General features: G+C 38.8%; 1 protein-coding gene across 1 annotated transcript in view; it reads right to left on the minus strand.

Annotated features, from left to right (window-relative positions):
* Positions 1–17,089, minus strand: part of TNFRSF21 (TNF receptor superfamily member 21) — a 103,785-nt gene that overhangs the window by 19,275 nt on the left and 67,421 nt on the right. Inside the window, exon 4 of the mRNA XM_044675727.1 lies at positions 15,871–16,136. Coding sequence (XP_044531662.1) covers positions 15,871–16,136 — 266 coding nt within the window. The remainder of the gene's footprint in view (positions 1–15,870; positions 16,137–17,089) is intronic.

The raw sequence follows: 17,089 nt of genomic DNA on the forward strand, positions 1-17,089 counted from the left end.
CTTTTCCTTTCTCTCTCCCTCTCTCTTGAAAAAAATATTTCATTGACATTATTTTCTTCTTTTTGGTATCATTATCACCACCTCCCCTAATTTCTTCCCCAAATAAACATTTAAAAAATAAAGCCCTCCTGTTTTAACCAAAAAGCAATAATCTATCCCTTCTTCTCTCCTTTCCTTCCTGGAAAGTACCTTAGAGGGCACCTAGTCTAACCCCATCATTTTACAGATGTAGAAATTTAGGCCCAGAGAGGTAAAAATATTTGCTTATATAATAAAGGACACAAAGGTAAGAAGTAAATTCAAACCCAATTCCTGGTGACTCCAAATGAGACATCTTTCCTCAGTATAACAACACATATTTAAAAGGAAACAGCATTATCATTATTCATATGAGAAAGAATAATAGATCTTGGAGTCAGAAATGGGGCTTTCAGTCTTAGCTACTGCCCAGACTTGGTTCAAGTCATTTCCCTTCAGCCAATTTTTTGATCATTTGATCATGGAGATAAGATTGACCAGAACTTCTAATAGTACTTCCAGTTATCAATTTCTGTGAATTTCAAGACTAATTTATTTTACTAATCTTTTACACAAAAGAACTTTTCCACCCTTCACATTCAAAATTTTGTATCTCAAATAAGTTTCAAGATTCAGTTGGTCTTAGGGAAGACTTTACTATAAAACTCCAAATTATTAGATTTTAGTAAATAATTGAAGAGGAAGATGGGGAAAAGTTCCTTTGGCTGTCTTAGTCTCTGTCTCTGGTACCATCATTCCTTGGGAAAGTCATTAAGCCCCTAATCATTTAAGTCTGGCTCCTGATTCACTGGACAAATATAGATAAATCAAATTATCTTTCGGTGCCATAGTTCTAACAAATGGAAAACGGAGGTGATAGCAACTTATCTCTCTTAGAGACAGGGTACTGAATGAGTTATTAAAGACCCATTGAAGCATCCCACTTTTCTTATCCCTTATTAGTTCTCTGTCCCTTAATAGTTCTGAATATCTATGATTTTATTACTCTGGGTATTTCTACTACCAGCACAGATTCTAACTGACTCTCTGACTTACTTAGTTGATGGTCTTCCTGAGTTGGCATGACCAAAACCAAAACTAAAAAAACAAAAACAAACTAATGAGTTTCACACAGGAGGGATTAGATATGTTGTTTGACTCCCAAGGGTCAGAACTAGGAATAGTGAGTGCATCTCAAGTCAAGAAGCATTTATTAAGCCCTTACTTTGCCTTGTGTACTAAAGGAAGGAGGGAAAGGATATTCTATTTGCTTGTTAGTTAAAATAATAGTTTTATTTGTTAAATTTTTATTTGGGGAAGAGATTGGGGACGGCAAATGATAGTGATTAAAAAAAAAGAAGAAGAAAAGGAGGTGGAAGGTCCTCCACAGAGGTGAGATCACTAAGAATTACTTCTCAGGTGTGTCAAAATATAGATACTTTTCCTGTGAGTTGGACTAGCTAGTCATTACAATGTCTTCCCACTGCAATTCTGCAAGGGAATGTGACTTAAAACACCACTTTTCAAGAGGCTATCCCTTAATTTCCTTACGTATTAGTGTCATGTGTCACCTCAACCACCAGGGTACATTTTATTTTGTATACGCCCATATTTACTTAAGAAAATATATTCCTCCAGGAAAATGTAAGCACCTTGAGAGTAGGGAGAGCCTCACTTTAATATTTGCATCTCTAGTGCCTCAGGGCAGCTGGATGGCACAACAGCTGAGACTGGAGTCAGGAAGCCTGATGAAGCCAGAGTTCATATCCAGTCTCAGGTTCTTTCCTCCTTGTGTGACTTTGGGCAAGTCTTTTAACCCCATTTGCCTCAGGTTCCTCAGGTGTCAAATGAGTTGGAGAAGGAAATGGCAAACCATTCCAGTACATTTGTCAAGAAAACCCCAAATGATGTCACAAGAGGTCACACACAACTGAAATGACTGAACAATAACCCCAGTGCCTCTTTCAAGTGCATAGAACAGGGGTCGGCAACGTATGGCAAAAGAGCCAGATATGGCTCTTTCTGCAGGAGCCATAAAGTCAATTTTTTTCAGGCACTGTTACAGGAGCGCACTGTGAGCACTGTACGGCTCTCACGAAATTACATTTTAAAAATGTGGCGTTTATGGATCTCATGGCCAAAAAGGTTGCTGACCCCTGGCATAGAGCATGGTTAAGCACAATGAGTATTTAACAATTATAAATCCTCATTGATTGATGGCTCATCTTCTTTATACAAAAACTGAGTAATTAGATGTCCAATGTGCTGCAGAGAGAGGTATGGAGTTGGACTAGATAGCTCTGAAATAGGTGAATATTCTGGCAATAAGCCTCTCTCCCCTTAGCCAGGCTAGTCCTTGGAGGATGTGCCTTCAACAACACGTCCATATGCAAAGTCTTTCCAGCTTTGTGGACCCATCAGAGTTTGCACTTCCATTTGAAATACTTCTCAAGACACCAGGACACCTCCATGTAATGTTAATACTTTGGAGAGTAAGACCTTTAAACAGAAGCTAATGAGTCCAATGCTGTTTATGGGCCAATTTCTCCATAGCAATTCCACTGTAACCAGCCTCTGGCTCACAAAAGGCTCTCCAGAGTCTAATTTAAAGTTCCAGCTGTGTTGGACAGCATTCCTAATTATGTCCTATATAATCCGGACAAACTACATGATTTGCTACTGTTGTTCAGTTGTTTCAGTCATCATGTCTGACTCTTCACAACCCCATTTGGGGTTTTCTTGGCAAAGATACTACAGTAGTTTATCATTTCCTTCTTCACCTCATTTTACAGATGAGGAAACTGAGGCAAAAAGGGTTAAGTGACTAGCCCAGGGTAACACAATTCGAGTTTGAGACCAACTTTGAATTCAGGAAGATAAGTCTTCTTGACTCCAGGTGAGGTAGTTTATCTAATGCACCACCCCTAGTTGCCACCTATTTCTTGAACCCAACTTTTCATCTCCCTGGCTTTTTATTTCCCACCTACATGCATTTAAACATTGTCTCCCGTGCCAGGAATGCACACCTTCCTTATCTCTCTATCTTTCCAAATACTCATTTGTCCCCAGAGTAGCTCTAGTTCCACTTTTCCTGTGAAATTATCCCTATGGCCTAAATTTTTGGCATAATCTCTCTTCTCTTGTACTTCACATATCTGTATGCCCCTTATGCTAGACTTCCTGCCCTCCACTCTGCTCCCTTTCTAGAAAGGATGATTTTTTTTTAATTTCCAAAACCTCCCTTAAACTATTAAAACTTCCTCTGTAATTTCCCCTTTTTTCCAACTCTTTTAAGTTCCCTTAAAAAAGACAGTGACAACCTAGAAAAGCAAGTTACTTTGAACTTAAATGACCCCAGACTTTGCAGTAATCTATGGGAGAGTGTGCCCTAGTTGTGTATTCTACTTAAACCATCATCTTAAGGACCTAGCAAAGAGTTAAGCAAGTAACTCAAAGACTCAGACTAATTTCAACCTATAAAAAGCTACAAACAGTTAAAAGTGCAGCTGGAATTTGCTTCAACTCACCCTCACCATATTAAATTTCTGAAAATAGCTGGTCTCAGTAAGACTGGTGGATACAGACAGCTGCATCATGCAGCTGGTAAAGCAAAAATAAGTAACTGTAGTCTGCAAGGCAGTTGCACTGGGAGCCCTACTCTCACCAAAATAGCAGATCTGAGAACTCCCACTGCTGGGATTAATCAGTTTGTGAAACCAAGTCAGTTGGGACACTAAGACTGGGAAACCTCTATAATCACAAAAAAATAGAAACTTACACCTTGGACACAGAGCTTCCAATTTAATTTTGGAAAGCATCAAGATCTCCTATAAATAAGGATAGAAAACTCAAACTAGCCTTAGAGTCAGGAAGACGGGCTCAAGATTCATCACTGATACGGTCTGGCTAGGTAAGCCAGGGTAAGACACTTATAACCTCCCTCAGTGCTTCAGGTAACACTCAAAGACTAAATTGCTGAGGAAATGTTATTCTGCATGGGTAGAGGGAGATTCCTCAGGAAATTCCCTCCATTAAATGATTTCAAAGAGGTGGCTAGACATTAGATAACAGATAGGCTTGACTCAGTGGTATAGTGGATAGAGCATAGCACATGGAAGTCAGGAAGACTTGAGTTCAAATCTGAACTCGGACATGTACTAGCTCTGTGATCATGGGCAAGTTGCTTAACCATGTTTGCCTTAGTTTTCTCATCTGTAATATGAGGTGGAAAAAGAAATGACAAAGTACCTCTAGAATCTTTGCTGAGAAATGGGGTCATGGAAGAGTTGGGCACAACTGAACCACAACAAATAGATAAGATAAATTCCACTTAATATTTTTAAAACATAGTTTTGTCAATGGTCACTTAAACTTCAAGGATCCATAATTTCAACAATATAGCTACTTCTATCCACCTGTGCAGATCACAGCCTCCTCCAACCTTAGTAGATGGTCTTCATGGACTGTTGTGCCCATATTTATACAGAGCTTTCAGCTTCACAGTAATCCAGTGAGGTTCCTTTCCATCCTACCTTCCAGCTTTTTCCACTTTGCTAATTGCCTGGCTATTTTCCATCTTCCTCATTACCCCATTTGCCAGACTCGGTGGATGGTTTTTCTCAAAGACAACTACTTAGGAAAGAACCGGTCACTAAGTTCTGGTCCTTTGGGAAACCTGTACCATTAAATCAACTCTCATTTTTATTGGACAGAGAATGTCAATCTACTCCCTAAGCTCCACCTTTGTTCTTTGTTTCAGTCGCATCTGACTTTTCATGACTTCATTAGAAGTTTTCTTAGCAAAGATACTGGAGTGATTTGTCATTTCCTTCTCCAGCTCATTTTGAAGATGACAAAACTAAGGCAAACAAGGTGAAGTGACTTGGCAAGGTCACAGAGCCAATAAGTGTCTGAAACCAAATATGAACTCAGGTCTTTCTGACTCCAAGCCCAGAGCTCTCTTCACTCTGCTATCTAAGATGAAACAGTCCGTGGAAAGCCCAGATGTCTAAATTTAATCTTCCAAAAAGAAGGCAAGACATGGTACTATGCAATGGAAAGAGCATGACTCTGGAGTTGGAGGACCCAAGTTCAAATTCTTCCTCTAACTTGCTACCTGGGGGACCCTGGACAAGTCCCTTGGCTCCTCTGTGGCTCAACTTCCTCATCTGTCAATTCAATGGAATGGATTTGTAATAGGTGACCTCTGAGATCCCTGACAACACAAGACCTACAAATGCAATCCCATAAAAAGATCAAAGTCCTATTGTATGACTTATAGAATCATTGCCTGCCTGCTCTGCAGGCACACTGTGGCATTGTGAAAAAAGCCCCTTACATAGTACTGAGTTCTAATTTCCCCATGTGACCTAGAGCAAATGACAACTTTCCTAAACTTCATTTCTCTTTCATCTATAAAATGAAATTTAGAATACCTGCCTTGTGGTCAAATGGGAAAAAATGATCTTTGGTAAGATATCAAGTGCTAGAATTGATTCAAGTTATTATTCTTCCTCAAAGATAACATTTTACTGTGAACCTTTTAACAAGTGGATAGCATAATACCACTTTAGAATTACAGTTGAAGAAACTTGCTAGCCCAGAAACATGAGAAAAATCTTACAACCAGCTGGTATTTCCAGTTCTTGGATATTTAGTGCAGAAAGAAACCTTCTTAGTCCCCATAATCCGGGGGCCAGGATTGCCCCTGCCAAGATGGGAGAAGCATGTTGTTAGTGACTTCACAGAATCCTCAAGTCACAGAATATTACAGTAGGAAGGTTTCTCAGAGATCCACTGGAATCCAATCCCCTCATTTTACAGATGGGGAAACTGAGGCCCAGTAATAAAGGGGAGGTTTCCCCAAAGTCACTCTAATAGATAGTAGCTGAGAACAGCTACTCACAAGGGTTGTAAGTTCACAAATAGCAGTAATAGGATATCTTTTGACCACACAATTTGTAAGACATCCAGCAAGTTATGGCCTCCTCAATTTAGTTCAGTAGTTACTTAAAATACGATCCTACATAGAAAGGACTGGAGATGCAAGGACAATAATGAAATCGTCTGCTTGTTGGAACCATTTGATAGCCAAAGGCTACGAAAAGACAAAGAAATAGTCACTCTCTCTTGTTAGACTTCTCCAAAAGAATCTTGGACTAGGAGATGACAGTGATGACGATGAAGAATACCGAAAAAAAGCACAATTGAGCAACATGCCTTTTTAGTTTGACTTTTTGAACCCAAGCTTTTACTTTGTGCTTTCATAAAATATATGGACTCTGTTCATAGAATTAAGACTGTAAAAAGACCTTGGAGCACATTTAGTCCAACAGCATACTCTCTAGTAGTAAAAATGGTTTGGAATGACCCAACCATTTATCCTCAAATCATTCTCATAGTTGAGGCCACACAGTGTAAGACAGTTAATTAAGGTTAAGGACCAAAAGACGAGGAACAGTAAAGATAATTTATTTAAGATCTTTTCTGAACCTTCCCCCAACCTCTGGCTACTGGTACCTCCTCCTCCCAAAGAATTACCTGGTCAAGAAGTCATTTCTTCTGCTGAGGGATAGTTTCATTTTTTTTTTTTGTCTTTATATCCATCCCCCACAGTGCACTGCACTCAATAAATACATATTGACTGACTGATTGCTTTATGGCGGGATTTTGCTCAATGTATCAGCTTTATTATCCTCCGTGCTCTAAGACAAGGGTCTCATCTCCAAGACATTGCCTGTCAACTAAATCCAGAATCCAGGCAGTTTTTATAAGGCAGGCGAGCTAAGAATGGCTTTTGCATTTTAAATGCAATAAAATTATTTATTCCTAATACTAGCCGTACAAAAACAGGAAGCAAGATTTGGCCCTTAGGCTGTAGTGCTAACCCATGCTTCTAAGGGGCTGAACTAACCAGTTTGCTAGGCCATAACAAGTATGTCATTTATGTATCCATAATATTTTCAAATTCTTTGCCCTGATATTAACTTTTCAAAATTAATTTAAAAGTCAATTATTTGCCCCAATCCAATTCAGTTTATGAAGTTTTGGAAGAATACATTTAATTAGTGGCAGGAACAATATTTATTAGGACACTTGCCACATAAGTTGAGCTGGTTTTTCTCTAAAAGACAAGGAAGCTGATTCTAGAGACTTAGTTCAGGAGAGTTTGACACCAGCCATTAAGGGAGCTTTTCAGGTGCTTAAGCCATAAAAAGACTAAGCCTGGAGGAGTTTGTGTTGGTCAAAATTAATGGATGTCCTACTACGGTAGCAGTCAACACAACCCTCTAACCTTTTATATTGAGATGAGAGGAGTGGTCTACCTGAACCAGTATTCTTGCCGAGTACCTCAGTTATGCTGCTATTAAGTTCATGTGCAGTCACTTCAGTTGTGTCTGACTCTTTGTGTCCCCATTTAGGGTTTTCTTGGCCAAGAGCCTGGAGTGGTTTGTTATTTCCTCCTCCAGCTCATTTTACAGATGAGGAATTGACGCAAACAGGGTTCAGTGATTTGTTCAGGGTCACACAGCTAGCAAGGGTTGGAGGCAGGATTTAAACTCAGGTCTTCCTGATTCCTGGGCTCCACTTCATGTAGCTTCTCTGTGGTTAAATGGTCTATAAATGTCTCCCATATCCTTCAAATCTCAAGCCCGAACCTCTTAAACTGGCCTAAGCCAGGCTCAGAATCTCCTCTCCTCTCCTCTCCTCATCCAGTGGGATAGGGGCTAGATCTGAAGTAAGAGATCCAAGGTTCAAATCCCAACCCTACCTGGATAACTTGGCCAAATCACTTGTTCTTCTCTTTGGGGCTCAGAGTTCTCATCTGGAAAATGAGGGGGTTGGACTAAATGAACTCTAAGAGTCTTCCTTACCAGAATTAAATCTATGATCCTAAGATACTAAAAGTTACAAGACTTAAAATGTTATTAGAAATGATGAGAGGGTCCATGAGAGGCAGTGGACAGAGGGTGAGACTTAAGTCAGAGAGACCTGTGTTCACGTCCCACTTCTGGCACATACCGGCTAAGGCACTGAACTTTTTTAAGTGTCTACAGGCACTAATGAAATTTCCTCTTATATCAGAAGGAAAAGTTTCTAAAGTCCCACAAGAACTTTTTGGAACAGGGTCAGTCACGTTTTTCTTAGTCAGGTCTGACTCTTCATCATCCTATTTGAAGCTTTCTTGGCAAAGATACTGGAATGGGTTTCCTTCTCCAGCTCATTTGACAGATGGGGAAACTGAGGCAAATGGAGTTAAGTGACTTGGCCAGGGTCACACTTCTAGTAAGTATCTGAGGCCAGATTTGAACTCAGAAAGATGTCTTCCTAATTCCAGGCCTGCTATTCAATCCACAGCACCACCTAATCATAGAATCAGGGCTGCTTTATTAGTATGATGATGATGATGATGATGATGATGATGATGATAATGTATTACCTCCACTTCACAAAGGAGGAAATTGAGAACCAAGGAGGATAGATTAAAAAGTTTATCCAGAATCACATGACTAACAAGAATACAAACCTAGATTTTTCTGATACCATGTCAAAAGTTCTTTCATAAAATCAGAGAATTTAGACCCAGAAGGTAGGTTAGAGACCATCAAATCTAATCTCTTCATTTTACAGATGAGGAAAAAGCAGCCCCAGGAGTGGAAGTGACTTGCTCAAGGTCATACAAATAATAAGCAGCAGAACTGGAATTCCATTTCAAGCCTTCTGACTTTAAAACCCCTGTTCTTTTCCCTATGCCAAGTACAGCCTTTTTATTAAGAAAATAAAGCACAAGCTTACTTTTTTTTTACATAGGGAGATTGTCAATTATCCTAAGTCGACACTGGAACAATAAGACTCATTCAATAAAAACCAACAGGAAAGGTTTTATTCCAATGACGAAAATAAGGAATAGTGCTGGTAAGTTGCCCAAAGCACACTACCAGGGCTTGGAGCCTAGTGCCACAGCTTAGACTTCTCAAATAAAATAACAGTACTGTGTCTAGAGATATAGCCAGCCCACAGAAAGGAAGCATAGCTGTAGATAACTCAGGGAGTTTTAGCGGCTTAAAGAGAATATGTATGAGTACTGAAAAACCTCTTATGGCTTAGGATAAAGCCATTCTCCCCTTTCATAATCAGCCTTTTCATTGGTGCAGAGCTTTCTAGTCATAGAAGATTTCCTATCTGGCTTATCTCTTAGGGTCTGCATGTTGTAGCAGAATGAACACTGGACAGGAGTCAAGACTTACTGAGGTCGGAGTGGCAGAGCAGAAACTCTACTGGATTTAGAGTCGACACACACCAGGAGTTCAAATTCCAATGCTGGCGATTACTTATCTGCAAGGACTCAAACAGGCCCCTCAATGCTTTCTGGGCTTCAGTTTCCTCATCAGTAAAAAGACTCGTTGATTAGAAAATCTCTAAGGTCCCTCCTCTTCAAGCTCTAAATTTCATGATCCTAGGAACTGAGTTATATTCCTGGCTCTGCTACTTAATAACCCTGTGACTTTGAGTAAGACATGTTGCCTCCTCTTACCTTAGTTTCCACATCTGTAAAATAGGGATAACAGTAGCACCTACTTCCCATTTGGAGGATTGGGTGAGATAAGATATGTCCAGTATATGATAAACCATCACACAATTATATACAAATACTAGTTATTAATTTTATTACTTTTATCAGACCCTTCTTCCTTTAAGAGAACTAGATGACACAGTGGATACAGCCACACTTGGAACTGGGAAGACTCATCTTCATGAGTTTAAATCCTTCCTTAGACACTTACTAGCTATGTGACCCTGGGCAAGTCACTTAACCCTGTTTGCTTCAGTTTCCTCATCTGTAAAATGAGATGGAGAAGAAAATGGCAAACTACTCCAGGATCTTTGCCAAGAAAATCCCTAATGGGGTCATGAAGACATAACTGAAACAATTGAACAATTAAAGTCCTTTTAAAAAAAAGTTTAAATGAATAATATGGAAATAGGTTTTGATTGATAATATATGTATAACCCAGTGAAATTGCTTGTTGACTCTGGGAGAGGGAAGGGAAGAGAGGAGTGAGACAATAAGAATCATGTAACCATGGGAAAAATTAATATAAAAAGATTTTTAAAAATTAAGATAGCATGAGCTGGGTGACTCAGTGGATGGAGAGCCAGGCCTAGATATAGGAGGTCCTGGGTTCAAATCTGACTTCAGATACTTCCTAGCTGTGTGATCCTGGGCAAGTCACTTTTGACCCCCATTGCCTAGCTCTTACTGCTCTTCTGCCTTGACCAATACACAGCATTGATTCTAAGTCGAAAGGTAAGGGTTTAAAAAAAACAACTAAGCATGGCAGAGTGGATAAAGAGCTGGTCTGGAAGCCAAAAAGTTCTAGGTTCAAGTTGTGCCTCTCTCACATATTGGCCTTGTAACACTAAGCAAATCACTTAACTTCTTAGTGCTCTCTAAGACATTTTGGTCACAAAGAAGGTACCAACTTGGATCAGTAGAGAGTGTTATCTCACCTGGGAATTTGCTCTATCAGTGCAATCACGGGTCCTGTCCTTCTCTTCGCTCTTATCTTTTTTTTTTTTTTTTAAAAAACAGACTTAAGATCTCATTGTTATTTGTTGTGTTGTTCAGTCATTTTCCTGTCATGCCTGCCACTTCATGACCCCTTTTGGAGTTTTCTTAGCAAAGACTGAAGTGGTTTGCCATTTCCTTCTCCAGCTCATTTTACAAATGAGGAAACTGAGGCAAACAGATTTTTGTGACTTATCCAGGGCCATAGATAGCTAGTAAGTATATGAGGCCAGATTTGAACTCAGGTCTTCCCAAAAACAGGCTCATCACTCTATCTACTGAGCCACCTGGCTGCCCTCTCATTGGTATAGGGAACTCATAAAGAGGAAACTCCCTCCACCAAAATACATACTCACTTGATCTTAGAGTCTTAGAGACATCTTGTAGTCTTAGAGAATTGCCTCGAGTACTAAAAGCTTAACTGACTTTTGCCCAGCATCTCAGTCGGTATGTGTCAGAGGCAGAAACTGAACTCGGCTCTTCCTGATCCCAAAGCTAGATCTCTATCGACTACTCCATGCTGCCCCTCTTTCTGTCCTAATTTCTGATTAGGAAACTCGGGGCTAGAGGAATTAAAACATTCACTCAACAAGGAATGGGAGAGCCAGGATCCAGGTGTCCCAATGGCGAGGCCAGTGCTCTTTCTGCCACTCTCCAGAGCTCTTCAGTTGGCTTCTTTTGTTCCTAATGACCAGTGTTCCAACTTAATGTTCTAAAAAATGGCTTAGCTTTGTCCTCTGTCACAGGTAACTAAAGCCCTTCCATAACTAATGCCTTGAAAGAGGGAACATCAAATGAGAACTTTCAGGTCCATGATTTGCCATCTAAATCTCAAAGAGAAAAAAAAAGACAAAAACCTAGCCATTTTCTAAAAATCCTGAGAGATTTCTCTTTGTTTCAAGTCATTATTTTGACACAAAAAGGGGGCTATTCATCCGCATTGGGGCGCCGTGAAAAGACATAAACCTCAACTATCACCCACTATTCAGGGAAAGTATATGTTAGAAGAATGAGTCTCAATTAGGCTTCATACTTCTGTATTCTATTCTTTGACTCCAAACCTCTGAGATTAGTTTACGGACAGACAGTTACATACTGTGTCATTAATGAGAGCTGGCAGCTGAAAAACAAGTCCATGCAACTTGTCTATTTAAATGAGAGGCAGAACCATTTTCCAGAACCTGCTGCCAGAGAATATTGTTCATTATTTAAACAAGGAGCAGAAAGATTAATGCTATTCACATCATAATGGATGTAGGGTGAGTGGGGACAAGAGAGGGCTCCGGGGTGTACCCTTTTCCCCACCATTCTTTTTTTCCCTTTTATTAATCTCCTTTTTTTAATATAAGGAGGGGGCAGTGAAAGAATAGGATAAAAGAGTATTCCACATGTCCAGAATGTATTTTTTGTCCTCATGGCCAATGCCCTTTCCACTGGCTTTACTCTATGAATCGTTCCCCTTGTAACAATCCATTTCTTTGCCCTTCTGGGGTTGTTTATCCTGTTCTTTCCCATTTCCATAAGAGGGATATAACTCAGACATAGTCAAGGGATTCTTTGCAGCTGAGGCTACCAGAGAAAGGAGATACCCAAATACATAAACAAAATAAACTGCAAAGATTTTTAAAAAACCCTTGCCTTCTCTAAGTGACTTATCAAAGGTCACACAGAAGGTCTAGAATCTGAGACTAGATTTGAACCCAAGTACCCTCTGATTCCAGACCTGCTGCTCTATCCACCATGATGTCTACACCTCCACTACAGAGATTCATTTGATAAGCTTCTAGAAGACCTCCAGAAATTCAGAGCTTCCACTTCCTTACTGCTCAAGGCTCTATTTCTTCTTGTTAAATCATTCCTGTATGACTCTTTGTGTCCCCATTTGGGTTTTTCTTGGCAGAGATACTGAAGTGGTCTGCCGTTTTCTTCTCCAGCTCATTTAAACTGAGGCAGAGTTAAATGACTTGCTCAGGGTCACACAGTTAAGCTATAGGATGGATTTGAGGATGGATTTGAACCCAAGAAGATAAAGTTTCTGATTTCAGACCCAGAGCTCTGTTCACTGCACCGCCCAGCTGCCTGCTTATTATCCTGTATATATTTATGCACAACAATAACATTATATTATTATATAGAGGCTTCATTACAGTGACCTAAGATCCCTATGATCAAAATCCTATTTAAATCCTAGCATTGCTCCCTCCAATTCTTTCCTAAAATATAATATTCCCTTCCATAGAAGCAAAATATTTCCTGTCTCTCCCTCCTCTTTACACTCTCAGGCTGTGACAGTTCGGTTTTTGTATGTGTATGACAATTTAATTGCAAAGTAAAGTCTTTCTTGCTCTTCCCCAAAGCCCAGTAAGTTTTTGTCTTATGGTCACATTTAATTAGCTTCCATTCAGAAAGTTAAGAAGGATTGGTACTGAATAAAGTCGGTCCCTTTCAACATTTCCTCTGTTTTATCCCTTAACATGTCCTAAAGAAAGTTTTTCCCTTAAAAGCCTAAACAACTTCAAAAGAGCTATGAAAGGAAGGAGCTACTTAAAGGAAAGAGCTTCCCAGGATCACAAACTCAGTTCAACCCCTTTCTTTTACCGGCAAAGTAGTGAAGCCATAACAAGAGAGTAAGTAACTCGCCCAAAGGTCACACAGGAGGTAAATTGCAAAGCCTGGACTCAAACCGAAGTCCACTGATTTCAAATCTAAAAGATCCTGATCTACTAATGCCTTTAGTTTAAAAGGCATTTTAAATGCTCACTTAAATTTTTGAGGCTGATGAAGATAACAATTACTACATAGGGGAGAAAAAAGACACAGTAACCTAGAAAGGCATACCCTGCACGAAGAACACAACTGTCACTAGGGGGAAAAATACGCCTGGTTCTTCCAGGTACTAAGTTCTACTGGATATACCTGGAGTAAAAGCATTGCCACATAGGATTCTTTACACATTTGAATGACGTGCAATTAACTGGGGGCACCTAATGAAATCTAAACTCTATTAAGCATTTGGAAGGTGTGCTTTAAATTAGTGTGTAGTAGCTGAGGAGTGACTGATAATCAATTTATCTCAGTGGTGGTAGCAAAGCCTATTTGCAAAAGGATAGATTGTTCAAGTTTTTCATCAAAAAACTGAGGAGTAGACCTAGAATGCAATGGGTTTTTCTGATTGGAGGACTTTTCTAGGTAATTGAGTCTTAATTAGAAACCCTTTTGGTTTCTGCCTTTTCCTTCCAAAAATGTAACATTAAATATAACTTAACATAGAGATGGAAATTAAGGTATCTTCAGGGTGCCGCCTCATACTCATCAAACTGGTAAAGATAATAAAAAATAACAAAATGCAATGCTGGTAGGATTGGGAAAACCAGGTATACTCATACATGCATAATAGGATTGTTGTTTAGTCATTTTAGTTGTGCTGAATTCTTTGTCATCCTACTTATTAGGGTTTCTTGGCCAGGTTATCGGAATGGTTTGTCATTTTCTTCTGCAACTCATTTTTTAGGTGAGGAAACTGAGGCAAACAGAGCAAAGTGACTTGCACAAGGTCACAAGCTGAAGCTAGATTTGAACTCAGGAAGATGAGTCTTCTTGACTCCAAATTGGAATACTATCCATTGAGCCACCTACCTGTCTATGGTGAGAATGAAAACTGGTCAAAATCTGGAGGGCCACCTGGCTGTATTCAACAAAAAATTACCAAAATAATCATATCCTTTAATCCAGTAATTGAATGTTCAGATTATACTCAGAAAGTGCTATCAGAATCAAAACAAAAAAGGTTTTCTGTTCATGGTTTTTTATAGATTTGTTACATGAAATCATAAAAATAAATAAACAAATAAAATAAAAAATCAAAATGTCCAACAGTAGGTTGGTCAAATGAACTGTGATCCATTGACATAATGTAATTATGATCAACATGAATGTGGTAATTAATATTGTATAATTATGACTGACAAGCATGAAGAAAATGAAGAAATCTGGAAAGAGCTTTATGAAATAATGAAAAGCAAAAAAAAAAATAATGATCAGAAACATGTAGGTCTTACTAATGATGACCATATAACCAGAAAAAGTGACTAAGAATGAACAAAGAACCTCAATGGAGACTTAAAGAGAGAAGCAAATGGCACTTTATGTACTGAAATTATTTAATTGAAATGTAAGCGTTACTAAGCAAGTTTAATTGGTGATATCAGTAGCCAATATCATGATGAATAAATCATTTATTTTTAAAATATCCATTTTTGTGTGTTCTAATGAGTAGCACAGAAATAAATGAGGTAAGAATAATACACAGACTGGAGTAGCACATAATAAAGCAAAGTCCAAAAAGAGCCTCATAAGAACCTGAATTCAAATCCTATATTGATGTGACACTTACTAGCTATGTGATCACGGGCAAGTCACTTAGACCCTGTCTGCTTAAGTTTTTTCACCTATAAAATGGGGACAATAATAGTTCATAGTGACTAGGATTATTTTGAAGATCAAGTGAGATAATATAAGTAGAACATTTTACAAATCATAAAGTATATGAATGGTATATATAAATAAGTTTATATATATATGTTTTATATACATGTTAGCTATTAGTAATAAAACGATAATCCTTTTTTTTTTAATTTTTTTTTTTAAAACCCTTACCTTCCATCTTGGAGTCAATACTGTGTATTGGCTCTAAGGCAGAAGAGTGGTAAGGGCTAGGCAACGGGGGTCAAGTCACTTGCCCAGGGTCACACAGCTGGGAAGTGTCTGAGGTCAAATTTGAACCTAGGACCTCCCATCTCTGGGCCTGGTTCTCAATCCACTGAGCTATCTAGCTGCCCCCTGATAATCTTTCTTTTAATATTTAAGGAGCATAGAGTTTATTACAGTCAATATTCCAACCAGCCTCGGGGATGGAGATTGCACTATATAGAGATTGGTTCTCAGGACATGCCATTTTCACATAGTTCCTGATGATAATTTCTTTTTCTCTTAATTATCCAGTCATAATAGGTATAGAGGAAAAAATTCTAGCTAATTCAGAATTAGCAAACTAAAACTAGTAGTAGTATTAATATTATTAGGCAAAAGTGACTGAATTTCAAATTTGTTATGGAAAGGGCATTAGGACTCATATATTTTTATAATCCTAGCATAGGAAAAATTTCTACATCTTGGGATAGCGAGGACTTCCTTCTCTAACCATGAACCAGACTGAGGAACAAAATATGAGGAAGACAAAGACTGACAACATCATCAGAGAAGGCAGATCAAGATCAAGTTACCTGAGCTGTGTCTTCCATGAGACCTCGAATTTTCTCCACGACATCATTCCTCCGATGCTGACGCAGAGCACTGATTAACTGGGCAAGGCTAGCTTCAGGGCCCCGTATGGTCCAATGCTGGAGGGCTGCATAGGCTCTTTCGTGATCTGCTGTGTATCCATTGGAAAATGCAGCCACTTCCCGCTCACTGGCATTGCACAGAAACTGATAGATGTCCTTCCACTGGCTTCCCACTTGGGCTGCCACCAGCTTCAAAATGTCAATACCTGGACCAGGGGGGGATAAAAATGGAAACTTAATGGAAAATCTCTGGATAAAGCTCCTTGGATGGATTTACAAAAGCATTATTAAATTAAATCTTAAAATTTAATTTAATAAATTTAATTTTTAATTTTAATAGATTTAAATTTAATAGATTTGTTATTATTAAATTATTATTGAATATTATTGAATTATTAAATAGATTTATTATTATTAAATTAAATCTTAAAAAATTAAATCTATTAAAAATGTTTACAATCTGCGAAATAAGAGAATTGGACTAGATTGACTTCTAAAGTCCTCCCCCCACCTTCTAGCTAAATTTATGATCCGTTGACTTTTCTTCATTCAACTCACTTAACTTGTACTGATTAATCACTGCAAAGTGCTTGGAATTACAAAGGGAAAAAATGAAATAGCTTCCTTTCTCAAGGAATTTTTGTTCTGTTGAGATAAGATATATACATATATGAATATATAAAAAGGGGGGCAGGCAGGTAGGTGGTGAGTGGATAGAGGCCAGGCCAGGAGTCAGGAGGATCTGGGTTCAAATTTGGCCTCAGATACTTTCTAGCTCTGTGACTCTAGGTAAGTCACTTTAACCTCAGTCCTTGCCCTTGTGTCTTAGAGTTGTTACTAAGACAAAGTAAGAATTAAAAGAAAAAAAATTTAAACCCTTAACTTCCAAGGCAGAAGAGATATAAGGCTAGGCAATGAGGGTTAAATGACTTGCTCAGGGGCACAGAAAAAAATTTTAAATATACACATACATATACATATAAAATAATATATTTAAGGGGGCAGCTGGGTAGCTCAGTGGAGTGAGAGTCAGGCCTAGAGACAGGAGGTCCTAGGTTCAAATCTGACCTCAGCCACTTCCCAGCTGTGTGACCCTGGGCAAGTCACTTGACCCCCATTGCCCACCCTTACCAATCTTCCACCTATGAGACAATACACC

Source organism: Gracilinanus agilis, chromosome 4 (assembly GCF_016433145.1).
Source record: "Gracilinanus agilis isolate LMUSP501 chromosome 4, AgileGrace, whole genome shotgun sequence".
NCBI lineage: Eukaryota > Metazoa > Chordata > Mammalia > Didelphimorphia > Didelphidae > Gracilinanus > Gracilinanus agilis.